General features: G+C 40.8%; 2 protein-coding genes across 2 annotated transcripts; both read left to right on the forward strand.

Moving 5' to 3' along the window:
* The first annotated feature begins 9,961 nt into the window (after positions 1 to 9,961).
* Positions 9,962 to 14,614, forward strand: LOC118502107 (ATP-dependent zinc metalloprotease YME1L1-like). Its single transcript, XM_036033216.1, has 3 exons — positions 9,962 to 10,086; positions 11,289 to 11,444; positions 14,535 to 14,614. The coding sequence occupies exons 1-3, from the start codon at positions 10,002 to 10,004 to the stop codon at positions 14,612 to 14,614; spliced, it is 321 nt and encodes a 106-aa protein (XP_035889109.1). The 5' UTR covers positions 9,962 to 10,001.
* Positions 14,583 to 16,467, forward strand: LOC118499941 (ATP-dependent zinc metalloprotease YME1L1-like). The gene is made up of 4 exons (XM_036022587.1): positions 14,583 to 14,586; positions 14,623 to 14,692; positions 15,546 to 15,672; positions 15,765 to 16,467. Exons 2-4 carry the CDS (start codon positions 14,642 to 14,644, stop codon positions 15,974 to 15,976), a joined length of 390 nt encoding a protein of 129 aa, XP_035878480.1. The 5' UTR covers positions 14,583 to 14,586; positions 14,623 to 14,641; the 3' UTR covers positions 15,977 to 16,467.
* Positions 16,468 to 20,526: the final 4,059 nt, after the last annotated feature.

The raw sequence follows: 20,526 nt of genomic DNA on the forward strand, positions 1-20,526 counted from the left end.
AGCCTGAGAAAATGCATACTTGAAGAACTAAACAGCAAGACCTATATAAAAAGAGGTCAAATGGTTTCCTCCCACCCCCACACCTTATCTCCAAACACAGTAATTCAAATTAATCTAATTAAAATTTACATGGATTCTTTTAACATTTTTATAATTAGGGAGTTCAACTGGAATTTTGATTTTTCAAACAAAAATAAACAAGAAAAACCTCCCAGGGTCAAAGAGAGTAGTAGTTCTAATCATTCATGTTCTTCTTCTGAACAACCAGCAGAGGGCAAACAAGAGCAAAAAAATTAACTGGCATCTGAATTTGTCCAAGTTCACACAGGACCTGAGTGGCAACAATGATTCCTGACTCAGGAATTTAGAAAGGGGCAAACATGGCTTGGACACTCATTTGACTTATCCCTGACATTTCAAGTAATTTCCACAAAAGTTTAGGTTATATCTTTTGTGTCCGTGACCCACTCGTCTCACAAGCCCCTAGAAACCAGTTTTAGAAAGGCAGGCACTCAGAAAATACTGAGGAAGGCAGGGAGTACCAACATGCTTCCTATTCTATTCTAACAACGGCTTTCAGTGCTTGTAGCAACTAGAACGTAACTTCCCCTGAACACTTAATTGAAAAGAAAGGAAATCAGGAGAAGTAAAATTTATTCTCATATTTGCTAGGTTCAAAATGAAAGCACATAGAAGCATTATTGTAAAAAAAGGTAAAATTTTTATAAATCTTATGTTACATAAAGGTGATAATGTTCTATTAAAATTTAAAAATGTGTAAAGTGTGTGTGATCTCTGCCCAGTGTGGTTGCCTCGTGGGTCTTTGGGGAAAGCCCTCTTTATACTGTAATTCAGTGTGTCAAAGACCAGTTATGTCCTCCTATTAGAAGAAAATGTTTTTAGTTACAAAATACAGTTTTATATGGGGAAAGGTCTAGGGAAAGGAACCATCACGTGTACTGTTGGCTGGAGTGTAAGCTGCTGAGACTTCTGGAGACCAGCTGGGCCGGTCATGACTCTGTGAGCATCCTACGTGACCCCTCGTTCTCACTTCCCCTGTCCTGCAGAAACAGTAGCAAGAGTGTCTGAAAATATGCGTACAAGAATGATTATCACAATCACACTGGAATGAATTGGTTTGTTGAGTAATATATGTTTAAAAAGTATAATTGCTTATAAACTGTTAATATGTAATATGTCACATGGTTAGAAGTGGTTTCTTCTGGGAAGAGAGACTGGTGGAGGAAAGGGGAGGATAAGCACCTCACCTTTCACTGTATGCAGGTAGGTATTTTCTACACACACAAGCGCAAATTCCAATGTAAAGATTTTTAAGCACCAAGTTGAACACCAGCATAGCAGCTCCACCCAGGGACACCTAAGCTAGAGCCCCCCCAGGGAGCTAGAGAGTCACTCAGAGAGGCAGGTCTGGACGATCAAAGGATGCGAGAGCTAGTTTTCCATGGAACTGCAGTGGATCACCTAAAAATTTTGACTTAGTGACTCTTTAGATCTGAATTTGAGTCAGCAATATAGAGTTAATTATTGACCTAATAATCTCTAGAATCGATCAACTTTATATCCAAATGCTGATTCTCAGCCAGATCGTTGGGGGCATATCAACATGTAATTGCTAAAAAATGCAAATGATGTGATCCCAATCTGGCTGAGTAAACTATGCAGCCAATGTGTTTTGATTTCTAAATGACATTGGAACTCCTTAATTAACACATATACATTTTAAAGAAATATTCTACACTAGTTTTTCTTTTTCCCAGTAATAGGGCTATTGTGTCATTAATTGGCTATTGTAATGATGACAATTGCCATTTTGAAAAATTCTGTTTGCTACAGCATGAAAGATGGTGGCTTTAGTAAGTCGACCAGTCATGGCCCATACTTGGACCATTATGGGGTCATTTTTAGAGTCGGGTGGCTCTGTCAAGGTAAAGGTCTGGCCTGCCCTTTTGTGAGGCAGCCTTCTCAATAGCACTTTTCCCTGTTTATTTGGAGAAAGAGAGAAAGAGAGAGACAGAAACATTGATGTGAGAGAGAAATATTTATTGGTTGCTTCCCATACATGTCCCAACTGGGGATTGAACCCACAACTTTTTGGTGTACAGGACAATGCTCCAACCAGCTGAACCACCTGTCCAGGGCCTATGTGTTATGCTTTGCAGTAAAATTGTTTCTCTTTGACATTCTATATATTCACCTTTTTTTAGCCGTATCCTGGTTTTCCACCCAGCATGTGCCTCCAATCTCATTTTATTTTGTCTTAGCCTCTCCCCATATCTAATCTGACAAGAACCCATGGAAGTGGGGGAAAGAGAGCAAACATTGATGGGTATGTACCAGGCACTGTGTGTGGTGCATTTCATACACCTGTTGCTCAATTCCCCTAACACTGCAGGAAAGGATCTATGGCCCTCACTATCCCAGTGAAAGAACAAGTTCAGAGAAGCCAGAAGCTGGCCTCGTGTCATGCCACTTGTACGTGACAGAGTCTGTTGGGCTCCAAAGACTAAACGCTTTCCAATGAGCTACACTTCATGCAATAATGTATCTTTCTCATGTTTATATCACTTGCTGTCTAGATCTTTCCATGGGAAATGTTGTGAAGGAAAGGGAAGATGACAGAGGATTCCTAGGATTTTGGCAGTGCCATTTAGTGCAGTGAATATTTCTGGGGAGGAGCCAGGTACCAGGTGGCGAGTTGATTACATTAGACCTATTTCATCAGGGAAGGAGCCGAAATGTTTCCCTTTGGAACAGGCACTTGTTCCGGATTTGGATGTGTTTCCCTCACTGTTGTCGTGCTGCCAGCAGCACTCTCAGCGCTCTCTCGGTGGACTGGCAGGATGTCTTGTACTCTGTCCCAGCCCCCCACACAACGTTACTTCTGACCAAGGAACTCGCTTTGTAGGAAATGAGTACGCCAACAGGCAGATGCCTGTGAGACCCCCTAATCCTGTTGTGTGTCCCAGCACCAGAAGCAGGTAGCTCAGTGGAACAGAATGGGCTGCTGGCAGCCAGCTCCCCTGCCAGCTGGAGAGGCTCCTCTCAGAGATGCAGCACGTGACCTCCCCAGCACTGTGCCCCTCCCTGGCCAGGACACACTCAGCCAGGAACCCAAGGTGTGGAAGTATAACAGGGTGCAGCCAAGAGGGGGGTCCCAAAAAAGGGATTTGGAATGGGGTCCAGAACTCAAGGTGCCCAGGAAATATTAGTATGTCCTCACGCCTTCTCCCCCACAGGTGCGGGTTGGGGGAAGAGACACATGGAGCAGGGCCATTGAGAGTTGTTTTGCATAGGAACAGTTTTGCAACTAACCTCTGGTGTGGTCATTTAACATATCTATAACCTTTAACTGGTTACATAGATATGTTAAATAGCTGTGGCCATGCTCTAAGCCAGGGGAATGGAAGTAACTTCCCCACCAAGATGAAACTGGGAGCAGGTCCCCCCAGTTACAGCACCTGCGTGGCAGCTTGGAGAAGACTGCCTCCATGACATGGGGCCACGCCTGCCCAGACTCACAATGGCAGCCCAGTAAAGTTGGAAGGATATGAGAGTGCCGGCAAGTGTAGCCATTTGTGGGAGGAGTAGGAAATAGGGCTGCAGAGGAAGAATGGTGTGGGGATTTAAACCCAGATGCAGCAGCCATTAAGGAGGGAGGACCACAGCCAGTACAGAGAGGGAGAACCACTAGGCTTTGCCAGAGTGGGGACTCCCGTGGCCATTGTATAGAGAGGACCACTCGGCTGTGGCAATAGAAAGGAGAGCCACGTGGCTTTGCCAGAGTGAGGACCCCTGCAACTTTAGTAGGAGGAACCACCACCCAGTTTTAGCAGAGATCCTGGCAACACAGCTGATGGTACTGGGAACCGAGGGAGGCCTACCAGCCAAGACGGATTACTGGGAAGAACCAGGGACTGCCTGAACCATGGACTTCTATTTCTTTTCCTGAGATACCCTAGACTGGGCAAAGGGTGTGGTTGTAGGTGTTTTAATGGACTTTGGGATTTTGATGAAGACATTAGGTCACTACTTTAAGCTTGTATAGCATTAAGTAAGCATTTCCTTTCCTTTTCATGAATCTCTGGCATTGAGAGATGTCTTTCATATAAGGCAGCAGACATAACAAACCTGGCAGGTTCCTTTCAGTAACAGTATATTGCTTTTGCCCCCCGCCCCTTGTGTTCTGTAACAGAAGCAACAGTGGAGAGCACTTCTCAAAATCGTATAGACCAATCTACCCCAAATCATCTACCTTTTTTACTCAAGATTCTATTTGGAGGATTTGGGTACTTGGAGGAGAATTGCTTTTACCTGGAGACAAAACCTTCAAAACATGATTGGCAAGTATAATCTTGTAATCAAGCCAATGAACATTAAGTCATACTTGATTGCAGATAGAAAAGCAAAGAAAATGGATGTTCTTACAGCTGAATATCATGCTGTGTTCACATCCATTTTATGTAACTCACATTTCAGCGCCCTCAGCACCTTCCATGTGTATCAAGTCCTCAAACCTTATCTTTCGTAACCTCCATGGCCAAGTCCTCCTGCTTCTGAGTTCTCCCTTCCCAGCTCCTCACCCCAGCTGGATGTCTACTGCCCACGAGGCTGCCTGAAGGAGGCTGTCCGCTGTCCTTGCACGAGACCACCAGCATCTCTGCCAACACTTTACCCAGGGGATCTCACAAAGTCTTTCTCAAAAGCAGACACTTCTGCCTTGTCTGCCTCAAACAACAGCCCGCCTGCAGACAAGAACCAGCACGCTAACAACACCTCTTTACCACAAGAGCTAGCATTATCTTCATTCATAGAGAGCCAAGATTCTCCCAGTCCTCACAGCCCAAATCAAGGGAAATGCAGCTTGCTTGAATACACAAGGCATTTAGGCACATTACCAAATGAGAACACTTCTCATCCACCTTCCAGCTCAGGGTCTTCCAGTTCCTTCTAGAAAACAGGTGCTCCTTTCATAGTAAAAATGGGCCTAGTCTAAGAAGCTTCTGCAAATATACAGAGTGTACAATTACTCAGGCCTTAAACTCAAGTATACAAGAAAGGTAACTTTATTTTGTTTTCCATAACAATGCCTTTTTGTCTCAGTGTAATGGGGTACAGAGCATGCATGTCCTGAAAGAAGGGGAGCAACCCTCACAATCCAGCCTACAGGAAGGACTGGGGCAGGGAAGGACACCCACAGAGCAGAAGTACATTTAAGCACATATTACATAACAAAAGGCAGGTTAATAGTTGTGCATTCCTGAAGGGAAGAGGGCTGTTGCCCAGGGAGAATTGTTTACGTGACTCTGAGAACTTGCAGTGACTCCTGACATAGCCAGGGCGCAGCTCACACCGCAGCTGCGTAAGAGGCAGGGGGCAGATACCACCCCTGCTGCCTCTGTGTCACAGGGAACTCCTGCCCTGACTACAGATGGCAGCCCAAAGAGGGTAAAAAACACTGGGAAACTGACAAAAATGGTGGACACTAACACACCATAGGAAGGGCCAGATATCAGATCACAGAGTAAGTTCCATGGTAAGCATTTAAGTTAAGATGGGTGGAAGGTTAGGGAGAGAGAGCCAAGAGGTCTGCAGTGAGAGAGGAAGTCCGCTGGGAGGTCTGAAAGTCAGTGAGTCTGCCACCAGGAGGCTGGCCTGGAAGTCTGCCTGGAGAAGGGGGCGGTCGAGGTGGCAGAGCTGTGGGGGACCTGCCTAGACACCCAGATTCATGAGAGATGCTTGGAGCTGAACAGTGGTGGGGAATGCTGAGCTGCAGACTTCTGATTTTCTGAAAGACAGGACCTCTGACTGGTGTGTTCTGAAACTGGTCTGATTTGGCAAAGGGAGGCAGGACTATGTGTTTTGGGTGTTTTAAAGGGAGCAGGACTTAATGGCAGAAATCTGCCATTATTCTAAGTCTGAATAACCTTTATATAAACAACCTCTTTCCTTTTCCACCAAACTCTTGACTGGAGGTCACACTTCTTGGCGGTAGGCAATCGAATCCCACAACTGTTCTAGAAGAGCATTGTCGGGATTTCCATAACATCAGACCATCATCATTCATTCTGTGGGGGGAGGAGGGGGAGGGCTGAAATCCAATTAGATCATGATTTCATAACTGTTCAGGCTTTCCCCCTTCCTTTCTTGGGGTTGCCTCTCAACTCTGGCTCCTCTTTGAGAGCTGTGCTGCATGGGGTGCTCCATGGCTTCTCTCGGATCTCCTCACTTACCTGGGGGTTACTATTAGTGAGCTGGGAGTGTGCAGCTGAAAGGGTTTGCCTTTTCTCAAACTGAGCGTGGGAGACCTCTTCACCCTGTGGCCCAGCCACGCCTCCTCCCCTCCTTATTTCCCCCTGGGCCTGGGGAGGAAAGAGGCAGCCTGAGCCCCTCTGGCTCCACCCCTTGAGACTGGCAGTTTCCAGGGTCCCTTCCAGTTTACAAAGTTCCCAAACCCTCTTTGATTCTCTGTGACAGCCCACTGTCAAATGTTTACACAGTGACAAAATCAGAAGCAGAGAAAGCATTTGTTCTTCCAGAAACTTTTAGAGGTTGTCTCAAAAGCAAAACAAACAAAAATCTCATCCTCTTTGGGATGGGCAATGCTTTTCCCCTCCAGTACTGGAAACTGCAATCTTCCTCCCATACCCAGCTTGTCGGCAGTGGCTTCAGGAATTCCCAGCAGATCAAGGGGATGCCAGTCTGCCTGCAGCCTGGGGTTTCTACCTGGGGCCAGGGCTGGGCTCCAGGATGTGGATGGAGCTCTGAGCTACAAGCTATGAAACCTGTCTCTCCAGGACAAAGTTCAGGTCACTCCGGAATTCACAGAAGAGCTTTTCCGTTCTCCTTTCCTCATCCCTAAAGTCCTTCCTTTGCTGGTTATCCTGCACAGATTCAGAATCTGTTGTGTTTTTTTTTTCAAATGCAGTCTCACCTTGCTTGGCCCACTACTACTTCTAAATCACTGATTTCTGAGAAGTTTGCCTCAACTCTGCACACAGTTTTCTCATGTCCTGGAGTGACTGGCTCCAAATTCCACCACAGGATTTATCATCAGTCTGCAGAGCTGGTGTGCACTCTGACCTGGGACAATTAACTAATCTCCTTGTGACTCAATTTTCTTTTGTAAAATGAGGCAATTTATAGTATCTACAGCATAACAACTTATAGCCCTTAGGACAGAGCTTGGTGCATAGTAAGCAGTCAAGAAATATGACAGTTGTCCCTCAGTATTCATTGGGGACTGGTTCCAGGACCCCTTTGGGGTGCCAAATCCATGGATGCTCCAGTCCCTCATGTAAAATGGTGTGGTATTTGTGTATAATGTACACAAATCCCCCCAAATACTTTAAATCATCTTTAGATTACATATAAAGCCTAATACAATGTAAATGCTACATAAATAACTGTTATACTGTACTGCCTAGAGAATAATGACAAACATTTCTGCACACATTCAGTGCAAACACAACCATCCAAGGCCTGACCACACAGTACACATCAGCAACAATGGACCTTTGTTCATGCACATTTTCAGTCCACAGCTGGTCGAGTCCCCGGATATGGAACCCACAGATACAGAGGGCAGCCTGGACCACCATTATCATCATGACTATCATCATTATTACTATTATGAATCCCACACGAATCCCTACATGCAGCAGGGCCAGTGAGTCTCAGGACACAGCTCAAATATGCAAAAACATGTAACTTTTTAATTTTTGCATAAGTCTACTCAGTTTCTATCCTGTGGGCCAACTCCACTGGGTTGGAGAAACGTCACTCCTGTTAATTCGGGGCACTCTCTCTGAATTCAGCACCTCCCTTTCCCCAGGGTGTGTTTAACTCCGGGGCCTCTGTGGGGTGCTGATGATCAGGATGGGCGTCTGGCCTCTGGTTGGTCTAAGTCATCCTAGATGGTCCTAGGCCAGCAGTCCACCCAATTCCCGGCAGTGGAACCGATCACCCTCCTGTCCCCAGAGAGCCCAGTTTAGATCCAGTTCTCAGCCCCTGGGACTGTGGTAGCAGAGAACACCTACCTCTACTGAGAAGTCAGTTTTCTTTGTAAGGTCAAGGGAATTACAAGAGGGAGGGGGAAGTGGTGGGGGTAAGTTTTTAGATTCCTATACCACGTGTTTTTCATCACTAGTAATTTATTTGTACCCTATGGCCCTTTACCAAAGGAGACTGTGAGGCATCCATTGTACATTTCAGGGAGGGGTTATTACACCAGAGAGTCAGAAGAAATGCTTTTAGGAGGTTCAAAAATCTGGGCTTCTCGATGTCAAAAACCTGGCCTTGAAAGAGTCACAGCATTAATTTTATGCCATAAACACTAGATCTGAAAGAATATGTTGTGACAGTGAAGGTCAGGTTTTCCAAGCCGAAATGAGATGCAGATTCTCTAGGTCAGAATGGGGAAGAAAAGCAATGGAAAGGGAACAGGTAAACTAGATATTGTTTGGGGAGGACCATACAGCTTAATATCCAAACCGGGATCCTTTCAAAAGTTGAAAGGGAGGCTCTGAGTAACTGTCCTGGGACCACTGTCACAAACTGGACTGTCCCAGGCAAACCAGAGAGCATGTACCTTCCCCTACATGTGGGTTTCACTCCCCACTTCCCAGCCTAGCCCAGGACCAGGTAGAGGTGAGGGTTTCTAGAAACCACAGGTATGCTTGGGGAAACTGAGAGGAGAGCTGCTGTCCTTCTTTGCTTATGAGAAAGCTCCCAGGGCTCCCCAGCTCCCCAACTAAGTACAGGAGCTTGATGACAGAGCACAGCTGGGGGTGGGGCAGCACCTGATGAGATTTCCTACTCACCGACCTGGGGACCTGGTGAGGAAGCAGTCCAACGTGTTCTTGGCCAACCTCGAAGGAGATGAGGACAAACCAGGCTGGCGGCAAGGTCATAGGGCAGGACGGGCACAGTCCTACAAGGGCCGGACAGGAGGGCAGGCACCCCTGTAGGGGCCTTGAGAGTCAATGACAGCAAGAGAGAACCTCACCACTCAGCCCCCTGCCACCAGCGCCCCTCTGTATTCCATCACAAGCCGACAATCCAGGAGATTGAGGAATGCCTGCTAGTGGATATGGAATTTCTTTTTGAAGGGGAGGATGAAAATATTCTACAATTAGATCGTGGTGATGGTTGCACAGTTCTAAATATATTAAAACCCCCTGGATAATGCATTTTATTTATTTTTTAAATTATGAGAGAATGTTTATTTAGAAAGCCAGAGATGTAGAAAAGGTGAGCCAGCTGGGCTGCATGGTCTCAGGAAACAAGTTAACAGATGCAAAAGGAGGGCCCTCAGAGCTCAGGAAGAAGAAAGGCAGAGAGAAAGTGCCCGGGGTGAGGGAGGAGGGGAGACACTGGCGTTCTCAAAAGAGAGAGGGTGCATGGGTTGCTCACTTTACATTTGCTGGCATGTTAACTATATCTCCTGAAACCTATTAAAATAGCCTTCTGACAACTTACATACCACACAAACTTTTTTGAGTGGAGAGCATTTTAAAAATAAAAAGTACTGTAGTTTTAATTTTTGTTGATGTTTTATAGAAGTGAGTCATATTTTTATTTCATCTAATGGTTTGTCTTTGCCTGAGACTCTAGTTTAACATTCTGCACTTACAAAGTTAAGATGGGTATGTGGCTCTCATAATAGACAAGTGTAGAATTATTGGTTTCCTACCTGACTGACTCGCACGCTTTTGTTTCTGGAGGCTGTGTACTGTCTAGATGCGCACATATATCTGTGTATACCGTTGTTCTGCCTTCCGGTGGTTGAAGCTTATGTGAGCCATTTTTACAAGAAACTATCTGATACTTATGTTCAAAAATTCTTCTAACCTCTGGTTGCATTGTCTTTCCAATCACTCCTTAGAGTGGTAGTCCTGGTTAACTGGACATAGACAACTTATTAATTTTTATTTGTTTTGTATTCTTCCTTTAGTGCCTTAATTCTTCCTGGTCGATTTGACATGCAAGTTACAGTTCCAAGGCCAGATGTAAAAGGTGGAACAGAAATTTTGAAATGGTATCTGAATAAAATAAAGTTTGATCAGTGTAAGTCTAATTCCATGATACAATCATTGTTATCTTCATAAAATGGTAATATGTCAATCTACCTTGTTTGTGCTTCTTACCTGATCAGTGTCTTAAAAGACCAGTTTCTTTATTTCTCTTTTCTTCCATTTATTTCATAATTAATGTATATATAGGAGACTTTATCATTTTGAATCCTGCTTCTAATGAAAGTTTTCATTTGAGTATCCACATAGATAATACTTTAAGATGAATATATGTTTCTTAAGATGAATATAAATATGAAATGATAGAAAAAAGTGTCTGTATATTATGAGCACAGTACCTCATGATATAATCACTTTGGTGCCAAAGGAGGGGAAAGCCACCTGTAAAAACACAAGGGAAGGAAACATCCTAGACCAATCTGAATAATAAAATATAGCTATTAAAGTTGCAGTATTTTCAAGATATCAGAATCAAGTGATAAAAACAAGTATGTTTCCCATAGTAAAGGGAGCTTTCATATCCAAAGTATTCCAAGGTGAAACTTAGAAAACAAATTTGTTGTCTGTGAGTATGCTTTTTGTATTTGTTGTTAGGCCAGGAAAGATATGTCATTATTAAAGGTTTTAAAATTGTCCATTAGTCTACATTTCTTTATTTTTCATAAAGTTATTTAACCTTAAGAACTTTTGTGATTGTTCCAATGGCAATTTTAATGGGATATTTAATAACAATTTTGGCTTTTTTCCCTTAGAATTTAGTAAAGTAAGTTTATTTTTTAGTTTCATTAAAATAAATATTTTAGCCCTGGCTGGTGTGGGTCAGTGGATTGAGCACTGGCCCGTGAACCGAAAGGTCACTGATTTGACTCACAGCTGGGGCACATGCCCATGTTGCATGCCAGGTACTCAGTTGGGGACATGCAAGAGGCAACTGATTCATGAACCTCACACACATTTATGTTTTCCTTCCCTTTTTCCATCCTTTCCACTGTCTCTAAAAATAAATAAATAAAATCTTCAAAAAGAATCAACCAATGAATACATTAATAAAGTGGAAAAACAAATTGATGTTTCTCTCTCTGAAAATGAATAAAAAATAAATTTAAAAAAGATAAATATTTTAAATTACAGTTCATGATGGCTGTTTTCTTTTTTCATTGGAAATTTGAGTTCTTTGTGACAAACTTTGTATTAACTGTTTTGCAATTTTAATATTGTGTTCATGTTTCTATATAGCTGTTGATCCAGAAATCATAGCTCGAGGTACTGTTGGCTTTTCTGGAGCAGAGTTGGAGAATCTTGTGAACCAAGCTGTGTTAAAGGCAGCTGTTGATGAAAAAGAAATGGTTACCATGAAAGAACTAGAGTTTTCCAAAGATAAAATTCTAATAGGCAGGTTTTCTTTTTTTCTATCTTGTACTATTCAGTATGTTAGAGAATAAGTTCATTTTGAGATGTTATGAGAAACAAAGATAGAGTAACATGAAAATTTTTACTTGAATGTAGCTAAACAATTTGTCCTCTTATAGGCATATATAGATTTTATAATTATACTTTTGGGGGGGCATGGGTGTGCATGTTTCACAACTTGTCTGATAATCTGATCAGCAATCTGATAAAAGAATAGTTAATTTTACTCTTTTAAGTATTTACTTCTTATTTTAAATTTTGAATTGACTTCAAAACAAGGTAGTTATGACATTCCTTTTAAATTGGAAGTTTATTTTCTAGAAATGGAATTAAGCTTCCTTTTTTGATATAAGAATTAAGAAGATTGTTCTAACAATTTTGGTTTTCAGTTGAAATTGTAATTTACACCATCTTCCCAGAAAAAGCCCCACCATTGTTAATATAATGAGAATAGTTTGCATGACATCAATGTTACCTGGCCACCAAGGAGAGTGGACTGGAATGCACATGCATGAGTAATGACAACTTCACTGTACTAGTCAGTGGGGGTGGTAGACACTATTGAGTGAACATGTGTACTATGTGGCCATCACATTCAAAATGACTGGGTGGGTAAAGCAATGAATCTGCCTCAGATTTGTGTTAAGCTTGAACATTTCTCCGCAGAAGCTATTTGGATGATTCAGAAGGCCACAGCTATGGGCAACTCGTGACTGGCAGCTTCATCACAACAGTACACCAGCTTGGGCATCATGTCTTCTGCAGAGTTTTTTTGGCAACACATTAAGTCACCATGGTGATACAGCCCCACTGCAGCCTAGATTTGATGCCCTGTGACTTCTGGCTTTTCCCAAAACTAAAATGAGGTCCAGGGAAGTAGGACAGGACAGGTGAGGGTGATTGGGAGAACTGTGTGAAATCCCAAGGTGCCTACTTTGAAGGGGACTGAGGCATCATTGTCCTATATACAATGTTTCTTGTATCTTGTACCTTCTTCAATAAATACCCTTAGACTTCTGGCCAAGATGGAGGCATAGGTAGATGCATTTTGCCTCCTTATACAACCAAAAGAAGGACAACAACAAATTTAAAAACAAAAAATAACCACAACTGCCAGAAAATCCAACAGTATGGGAGTCTGACAACCGAGGAGGTAAAGAAGAAACATTCATCCAGACTGGTAAAAGGAGCAGAGACAGGCAGGTGGGCAGAGAGAACTCTTGGCTGGCAGAGTGGGTGGTCCCACATTTTTGAGCAGATACATGAGGAGGAACAACTAGGGAGTGAGACCATGCAACCCAGGGTTCCATTGTGGGGAAATAAACTCTCAAAACCTCTGACTGAAAGAAACCTGGAGGGATTGAGGTGACAGAAGAAATTCCCAGACTCATAGGAGAGTAAATTGGAGAGACCCACAGGGTCCTAGAACACACACAAAATCACCCAACTAGAAATCAGCACCAGAAGGACCCAATTTGTTTGTTGGTAGTGGAGGAAGTGACTGAAAGTCAGCCAAGAGCTGAGCAGGTGGCATTGTTCCTTCTCAGAACCCTCCCCAACATATAGTGCCACAACATAGAGATGTGGATTGCCCCACTCTGGTGAATACCTAAGGCCCCACCCTTTACTACAGACAGGTTCATGGAGACAAAAACATATGGCTCAAATGAAAGAACAAATCAAAGCTCCAAAAAAGTACAACTAAGTGCTGAAGAAATAGCCAACCTATAAGAGGCAGAGTTCAAAACATTGGTAATCAGGATACTCACAAAAAGGGTTAAGTATGGTGGCAATATAGAGGAAAAAGTGAAGGCTATGAAAAGTGAAATTAAGGGAACCAACTGTGAAGGGAAGGAAACAGGAACTCATATCAACAGTTTGGAGCAGAAGGAAGAAATAAATGATCAGCCAGAAGAGAAAAAAGAAACAATTCAAAAGAAATGAAGGGAGGCTCAGGAATCTCCAGGACAATTTTAAATGTTCCAACATCCATCTGAATCATAGGGGTGCCAAAAGGAGAAGAGGAAGAGCAAGGAATTGAAAACTTATTTGAAAACATAATGAAAGAGAACTTCCCCAACCTGGCAAAGGAAATAGACTTCCATGAAGTTCAGGAAGCTCCAAGAGTCCCAAAGAAATTGGACTCAATGAAGCAAACACCAAGACACATTATAATTACATTATATTACATTAAAAATGAGAGAATCTTAAAAGAAGCAAGAGAAAAGGAGACAGTTACCTACAAAACAGTTCCCATAAGAGTATCAGTTGATTTCTCAAAAGAAACCTTGCAGACAAGAAGGGGCTGGCAAGAAGTATTCAAGGTCATGAAAGGCCAGGACCTACATCCCAGAATGCTCTATCCAGCAAAGCTTTCATTTAGCATGGAAGGGCAGAAAAAGTGCTTCTCATTTAAGGTCAAGTTAAAGGAGTTCATCATTACCAAGCCCTCATTATATGAAATGTTAAAGGACCTTACCCAAGAAAAAGATCAAAAACATGAACTGTAAAATGACAACAAACTCACAATTATCAATAACTGAACCTAGAAAAACAAAAACAAAAGCAAACTAACTAAACAACTAGAATAGGAACAAAATCACAGAAATAAAGATCACATGGAGGGTTATGAGCAGGGAGAGGGAGGAGGAGAAAATGGGGGGAAAGGTACAGGGAATAAGAAGCATGAATGGTAGGCACAAAATGGAAAAGCCAAAGAACTTATATACATGACCCATGGACATGAAACAAGGGGTGAATGATGGTGGAAGGCGGGGTACAGGGTAGAGGGAAATAAAGAGGAGAATACAAATGGGACAACTATAGTAGTATAGTCAATTAAATATATTTAAAAATAAATGCCTCTATCTTTCATATTCCATGGATGGATATTTTCTGGACAGACCTTGTATATGTAGAATTCTACATGTTTTTAAACTTTTACTTTGCTTAAAATATTTATTAGTCATATTAAATATTTCTTTAAGAACAGCTTTGAGGCCAGTTGGTTTTATTCACTTAAATAGACCTGTCTAATGGAGTGTTTTACCTGATTAAAAGTTTGTCTTTTAGGTCATGAATGTAGAAGCATGGAAATTGATAACAAAAACAAAACTATCACTGCGTATCATGAATCTGGCCACACTATCTAGTGTACTAGATATTACACTAAAGATGCAATGCCGATCAACAAAGCCACGATCATGCCTCGCGGGCCAACACTCGGGCATGTAAGTACTTTGTAGGTTTTTTGCTTTCTAATAGCATTTTCCAGAAGCTCTTGTATGGAATTTCTGATGAAAATCACTTAAAAAGAAAATTGAACTGCTTCCCAAGTTTGTTGAGACTTTAACTTCCTGAACCATCTTGAAATTAGAGATATTTGTGAAAGTTATTTGTTGATAAAGATTTTCCTTAATACTTGAAGTACTACACATTTACATTATGAAATCTGATTCCAGAATGACAACAAAGTATAATTATTAATTATGTAATTGTTATTTTTCCCCTCATAGAAGAAAGTGCATACTGGCTCAGTAGTTTTTCTAAGATTTTTCTTATTGAGTGCAAATTTTATTTCCATATCTTTCTATTTAGAGATATTTTAAATATTTCTGTGCAATGAAGGATAAAACAGGCCAATAGTGGCATTATCTACCTGTTATTTATAAAACCCATTTTGCTTTATAAAGAATTTTCCTTATTTTATAAATTGATAGTTTTCTTGTTAGTCACCTGATGACCATCTGTACTAAATGTCTTTGGGCATTCAGCATCATGGTATTAAGTAAGGTGAGAGAGCCAGATGATAATTCTGGTTATTAACATCAGTGTTTCAAAACTGTCTGAATTTTGCTCTGACTTTTGTGGCTCAGTTGGTTGGGCATCGTACTGCAAAGTGGAATGTCTCTGGTTTGATTCCTAGTCAGGACATGTGCCTGGGTTGCTGCTTCAGGCTCCAGTTGGAGTGCATGTGAGGGGCAAGCAATGTTTTTCTCCCTCTCTTTCTCCCTCCCTTCCCATGTCTCTAAAAAACAAACAAACAACCCTGTCTGATTTTTTCCCTGTTTTTCAATTATCTAGGCATCCCTGTTGCCTGAGAATGACAGATGGAATGAAACCAGAGCTCAGCTCCTTGCACAAATGGATGTTAGTATGGGAGGGAGAGTGGCAGAGGAGCTTATATTTGGAACTGACCACATTACAACAGGTTGGCTGTGTTGAGTGGCTTTAGTTCAAATTATGTTGGTTGGCTTGGAGATATTTTTAAAATTGACTTCTATGTATATTTTTAAATTTTAGGTGCTTCCAGTGATTTTGATAATGCAATTAAAATAGCAAAGTGGATGGTTACTAAATTTGGAATGAGTGAAAAGGTATTGGTTAATTTTAATTGTCCTCATGTCTCAAATGATAAGTGCCAAGTCCTCTGTGAGGGAGGGTTCTCATTATTAATTGATAACATTTATTTGCCTCTCGTTCCAAATGGATTTGTCCCAGCTTATTTTAACTAAAACTTCTTTTCTGAGTAATCACATGTGGCATTGTTTTTATTCTAGCTGCTCGAACAGTAACAGTTGTTGCTTCATGAGTTAACCAGATGATAAGACAAATTATTTAGTTGTTACTGTTCATATGACAGAAAAGACCTACTGGCTGACTTTGCCATACTTTAACCCTTTGCACTTATTCCACTTGCTTACATTATCACTGTAGTTTCAGGAAGCAATTCCAATTCTCTGAATTGTGGGTTTCTGGACTTGGACTAGCTGCCAAGGTTGTCTAAGAAGGCACTCACGATGGTTTTGAATGTTCTCTCTTGCTCACTCTCTAATTTTAGTTGTATACTTTCAGAAGAATGATGAAATTTCCTTGCCCTAAAGGCCATTTTTATATTGAATTTCTTCTTTGCCCCTAGCCCCGTGAAATTTGTTTTCTTATGTATAGGATAATACTTCCTCTGCTACATTTCTGTTTGAGTGTTGTCACTTTGTTGTTGTTGTTGTTCAGTTTCTTCCCATTCATTTTAGCTTGAAGTTATGACCTACAGTGATGCAGGGAAACTGAGTCCAGAAACGCAGTCAGCTATTGAGCAAGAAATCAGAATCCTTCTGAGAATAATGATTGTGCTTTTCTATGCTTTTTATTTAGCCATAATGTGCCTAAGTGTTTGCGTGTTTCCCAAATGGTAACTGAAGGCTTTTATTCTTGGAAATATGACTGTATGTAATAGAGATAATGGATGCACCATTGTAACCATGACTTAAATATGTTGTTAGAGAACCTCTCATCACAAACTGGATATTTATTTTATTCTGGCCATAGGCTAAGAACAGTTTATATCAATGATTATAAATATTCAGTTTTCTTCTATCTGCAAAACTGTAAGAGATGTTAGAACTGGGGATATTGATTATTGAGTATTTATTATTTTCTCATTTTGACATATATTCAACATAAATTGTTATTTTCTTGTGCCTAGCAGTGTACATGTGCTGAGAATACAGAATAAGCAAAACAAATGTCATTTTGACTGCAGTGTCCAATACAGATGAGGGAAGAAGAATGTGTAAGAGTAGATTCAATGAGATCACTTAAGTACTGTGGTAATCTAGTTATGGTATAATGGATACTCAGATTAGGTTGGTGAAAAGTGGAAATTGAGAAACATGGGTGGGTTCAAGATATACTGATATAGTGGATCAAAGTGCCTTTGTGATGTTTAGGATGAGAGAGAAGCTAATTCAGTCTAAAAATATAAATTTGTTTATATTCTGCTTTATGCAGCTATTTAATTGTGTCATTTACTGAGCAAACACTGGTGGCTAAGGCTGGGAAGGATGTAGATCATGAGTTCAGTTTCGTACATGTTAAATTTGAGGTGTCTTAGTGAAGATTAGGGGTTGGGAGAGATGTGGGTCTGGAGCTAGTTCAGAGGTTGGATATGTGTCCATTTGGGCACACATGAAGGCAGGTCTTAGAATGGAGGAGGAGACTGGGCAGAGTGCCAGAAATCCTTAGTGAATGAGGACTTAGGTGGCACAGTGAAGGGAGCTGGGGAAGGCTGTAGTCGAATAGTATGAACTTCAAAGGAATGCTGCTTGATAGAAAACAGTAGTCTAGTAATGGTCTGGAAGTGTTGATGGGAACAAAGAGCTCACCCCTTTACCCTGAAGTATCTGGGATGAGAGTAATAACGGCCGTTTAGAGTTTCAGAGAAAGCAGTCTCCCCAGGAGGGCCAAGTTTTGATGAATTTGAAAGCGGTAGAAGAAATGCTTTAGAGTAGTTAAGGGCATGGGAAGTTTATGTAATGGAAAAATTTAGAAAGTGTTGCAGAAGAAGTCTCTGACTTTCCAGAATCTTAATTCTCTTTCCCTTACTGTTTATGTTATTCTGAGTAAATTACCTATGCTGTAGTAACTAGAGCATCAGTCAGGCCTTCTACACTGCTAACGTTGGTTGACAAGTGCATTGAACATTCAGGTCATTTTCAAGTCAGCCCTGGTTTTGTACATCCCAAAGAAGGAGTGAATCAGTTGTGGAAAAGTGCTTGATATGTTTCCTGGAAACTTACAAGGACAAAACATTAATGACAACCTTTGAACTGAAATTAGAAAACTGTTGCTAAGGGATTTGTTAGGGTATCCATCTCAGTTGTGTTTCATCATAAAACAAATAGCATTCTATGCATTATTAATTCCATTAGCATAACTTAAAGTAAGTGCAGGAAAGCTAGATCAGGGCATTATTTGAGTCTTGGATAGGCATAAGAGTTCTAAGCAACAACTTTCTATAGGGCATTTGCTCTGGATCTGAAATTAGTTTCCCATTCCCACTCTTGGAAATCTTACCTTTTCAATTGCTTGCACAAAACTTGGTATCCAGATAGCATTTGACTAAGGAATACAGAAGCTCAGAGTTGGCCTAACATAGACTCCTTAAGTTTCTTTGCTCCATGCAAAAACACTAGGGTCAGCCAAATCTCTACGGTCGACCTGGAGTCCTGGTGTGTGGCTCCTTCTCTGCAGCCTGGTGATGTCTTTTGCACTCATTATAGGCTGCCTCTGGAAATGTCAGCGTTTTCTCTTCAGATGTCAGTCACTACAGACATTTTTTACTGGTCTGAGACAAGTAGGATACAGTTTTTGAGTTGGGCTATTGTAAGAAGCAAATGCTTGGTGATCATAGTTGAAACCAATCACACACACCAAAACTATTTGGTCTAGCTAGGCTGAGTAGACGTGATAAATTTTTGTTGTTTTTGTTAATTGGTTTTTTGTTTTCCTTTTTTTTTTTTTTTTTTTTTTGCCAATGAAGGAGTCAGTCCCTCAGCAGGGACCCCAGCACCGTCCAGCAGCAATCCTAAAAGTCCAAGCGCTAAGCTGAGTTGCTAATTCCAAACAATTTTGCAAGTTAGTCAACCAATAAAGAACAAAATGGCAATAAATGGCCTCTGAGGGATAAGTACCTAAGTTAATGTTTATGCATTTGTCTTTCTGTAAAAATATGGTTGCCAGACTTTCCAGTTTTGTGTGGTGTTTGTTTCTGTTACATTTCATTTTGGTTAGTTCTTAAAATCATTAGCCAAGTGTACAGTAAGAGGAGCCTGGTGAGTTCTGAGTGAGCTGGGGTTTTGCATGAGCTGCTGTTCTGGGCCTGTGCCTGTTCCTGTCTGCTTCACCCACAATACCAGGCATAGTCCAATTGGAATCACTAGGTCAAGAACTACATTAAAAGGAGTTTCTGTATACACTCACATATTTATGCCAGTTTCTGTGGAGTATGGAGTCAACATATTTTGACTTCCTAAGAAATGGAATGTAGATGGAAAGACAGGAGTTGCTGGAGAAAAATGGAAGTGGAAATGAGTATTTAGATTTCAAGTTTACAAGCTTTAAAGAATGCAGAACATGTGAGGCACACAAGAGGCTTCATAATGGTGAAGATAAGATTGTACAAGGTTAGTAAACAAATTACTTAAAATTTTGGCTAATGGAATTGAGGAAAAATTAACTATGTTATATGTTCATTTTTTCTAAAGCAATTACCTTACTCCTCAATAAAAGCAGCTCTCATTTGTATTTGACTTTTTTAAATCTGCATCATACCATTTCTCAATATTACAGCTTTCTGGTGATATTTTTACCATCCACTTTGCCTTTCCTGAGAACCTGCCATAAACTCAATTCCTTCTCCAGTTACAAAATTATAGCTTGAAAAAGTTCTACAGTCTGGTCAAATGCACTGATATCAAAACAATAATCATTAATAAATTATAATGAAAAAATAAACCATTACAATAAAAATGAAAAACTCCTGATATGTCTAGAGGTGGGCAGGCTTTGCTTAAGGAAAAAACTACCAAAAGCTGATGAGGAATGTATAATAATACTTAGACATAATATATATCTGGATATATATTCAGAGATTCAAGAGATTGTCAGTTAAAATTAATTCTCAAGCTAATTAAAATAATGTTTTCAAACTTGGAGTACTGATTAAGAATTCATCTCAAATATTGAGGGAAACATTGCCAAGAGAATACCAAAAAAGATAATGAGGAGGGGAAACTGGAACTGTAACATTGAAGTACATGTCATAAAGAAATTAAAATAGTGGCGTACTGGTGCAAGAAGCAGCAGATCATTCAATGGACGAGAACAGAAAACCAAGAAATAAACATAACCTGGGAATTTAATGCACAGTAAAGTGACATTTTAAACTAGATGAAAAAAGATGGTTTGCAACACATGGATTGCCTTTTTTTTTAAAGGTTCTTAAATGTTACACCATGCTCCAAAATGAATCTTGGATTAATTAAAGATTTAATTGGGGGAAATAAAAAGTAAAGAAAATGGAATTGTAAGGCTGGGACAAGGAGAGGATTTAGAGGCATGTGAAAATGTGCTTTCATTTCATCTAGAGAAGGTGTATTTGTTTGTGATAAATTTGCACTTATATACACATTTTTCCACAATCTGTGAAACAATGAAAAACTCTGTTGTTGCATCCGCCAAATTCCTTGGAGAATGGCTGGGCCCAAAGGGATGTGGAAGAGGAATA

This window comes from Phyllostomus discolor, chromosome 1, assembly GCF_004126475.2.
Source record: "Phyllostomus discolor isolate MPI-MPIP mPhyDis1 chromosome 1, mPhyDis1.pri.v3, whole genome shotgun sequence".
NCBI classification, from domain to species: domain Eukaryota; kingdom Metazoa; phylum Chordata; class Mammalia; order Chiroptera; family Phyllostomidae; genus Phyllostomus; species Phyllostomus discolor.

Excerpts from the sequence above, each read along its gene's own strand:
- LOC118499941 (XM_036022587.1), top strand. The coding sequence starts at position 14,642 with ATGCCGATCAACAAAGCCACGATCATGCCTCGCGGGCCAACACTCGGG. Across the intron at positions 14,693-15,545 it reads GCGGGCCAACACTCGGGCAT|GCATCCCTGTTGCCTGAGAA; the intron begins GTAAGTACTTTG and ends TCAATTATCTAG. Across the intron at positions 15,673-15,764 it reads AACTGACCACATTACAACAG|GTGCTTCCAGTGATTTTGAT; the intron begins GTTGGCTGTGTT and ends TTTAAATTTTAG.
- LOC118502107 (XM_036033216.1), top strand. The coding sequence starts at position 10,002 with ATGCAAGTTACAGTTCCAAGGCCAGATGTAAAAGGTGGAACAGAAATT. Across the intron at positions 10,087-11,288 it reads TAAAATAAAGTTTGATCAGT|CTGTTGATCCAGAAATCATA; the intron begins GTAAGTCTAATT and ends GTTTCTATATAG. Across the intron at positions 11,445-14,534 it reads CAAAGATAAAATTCTAATAG|GTCATGAATGTAGAAGCATG; the intron begins GCAGGTTTTCTT and ends TTTGTCTTTTAG.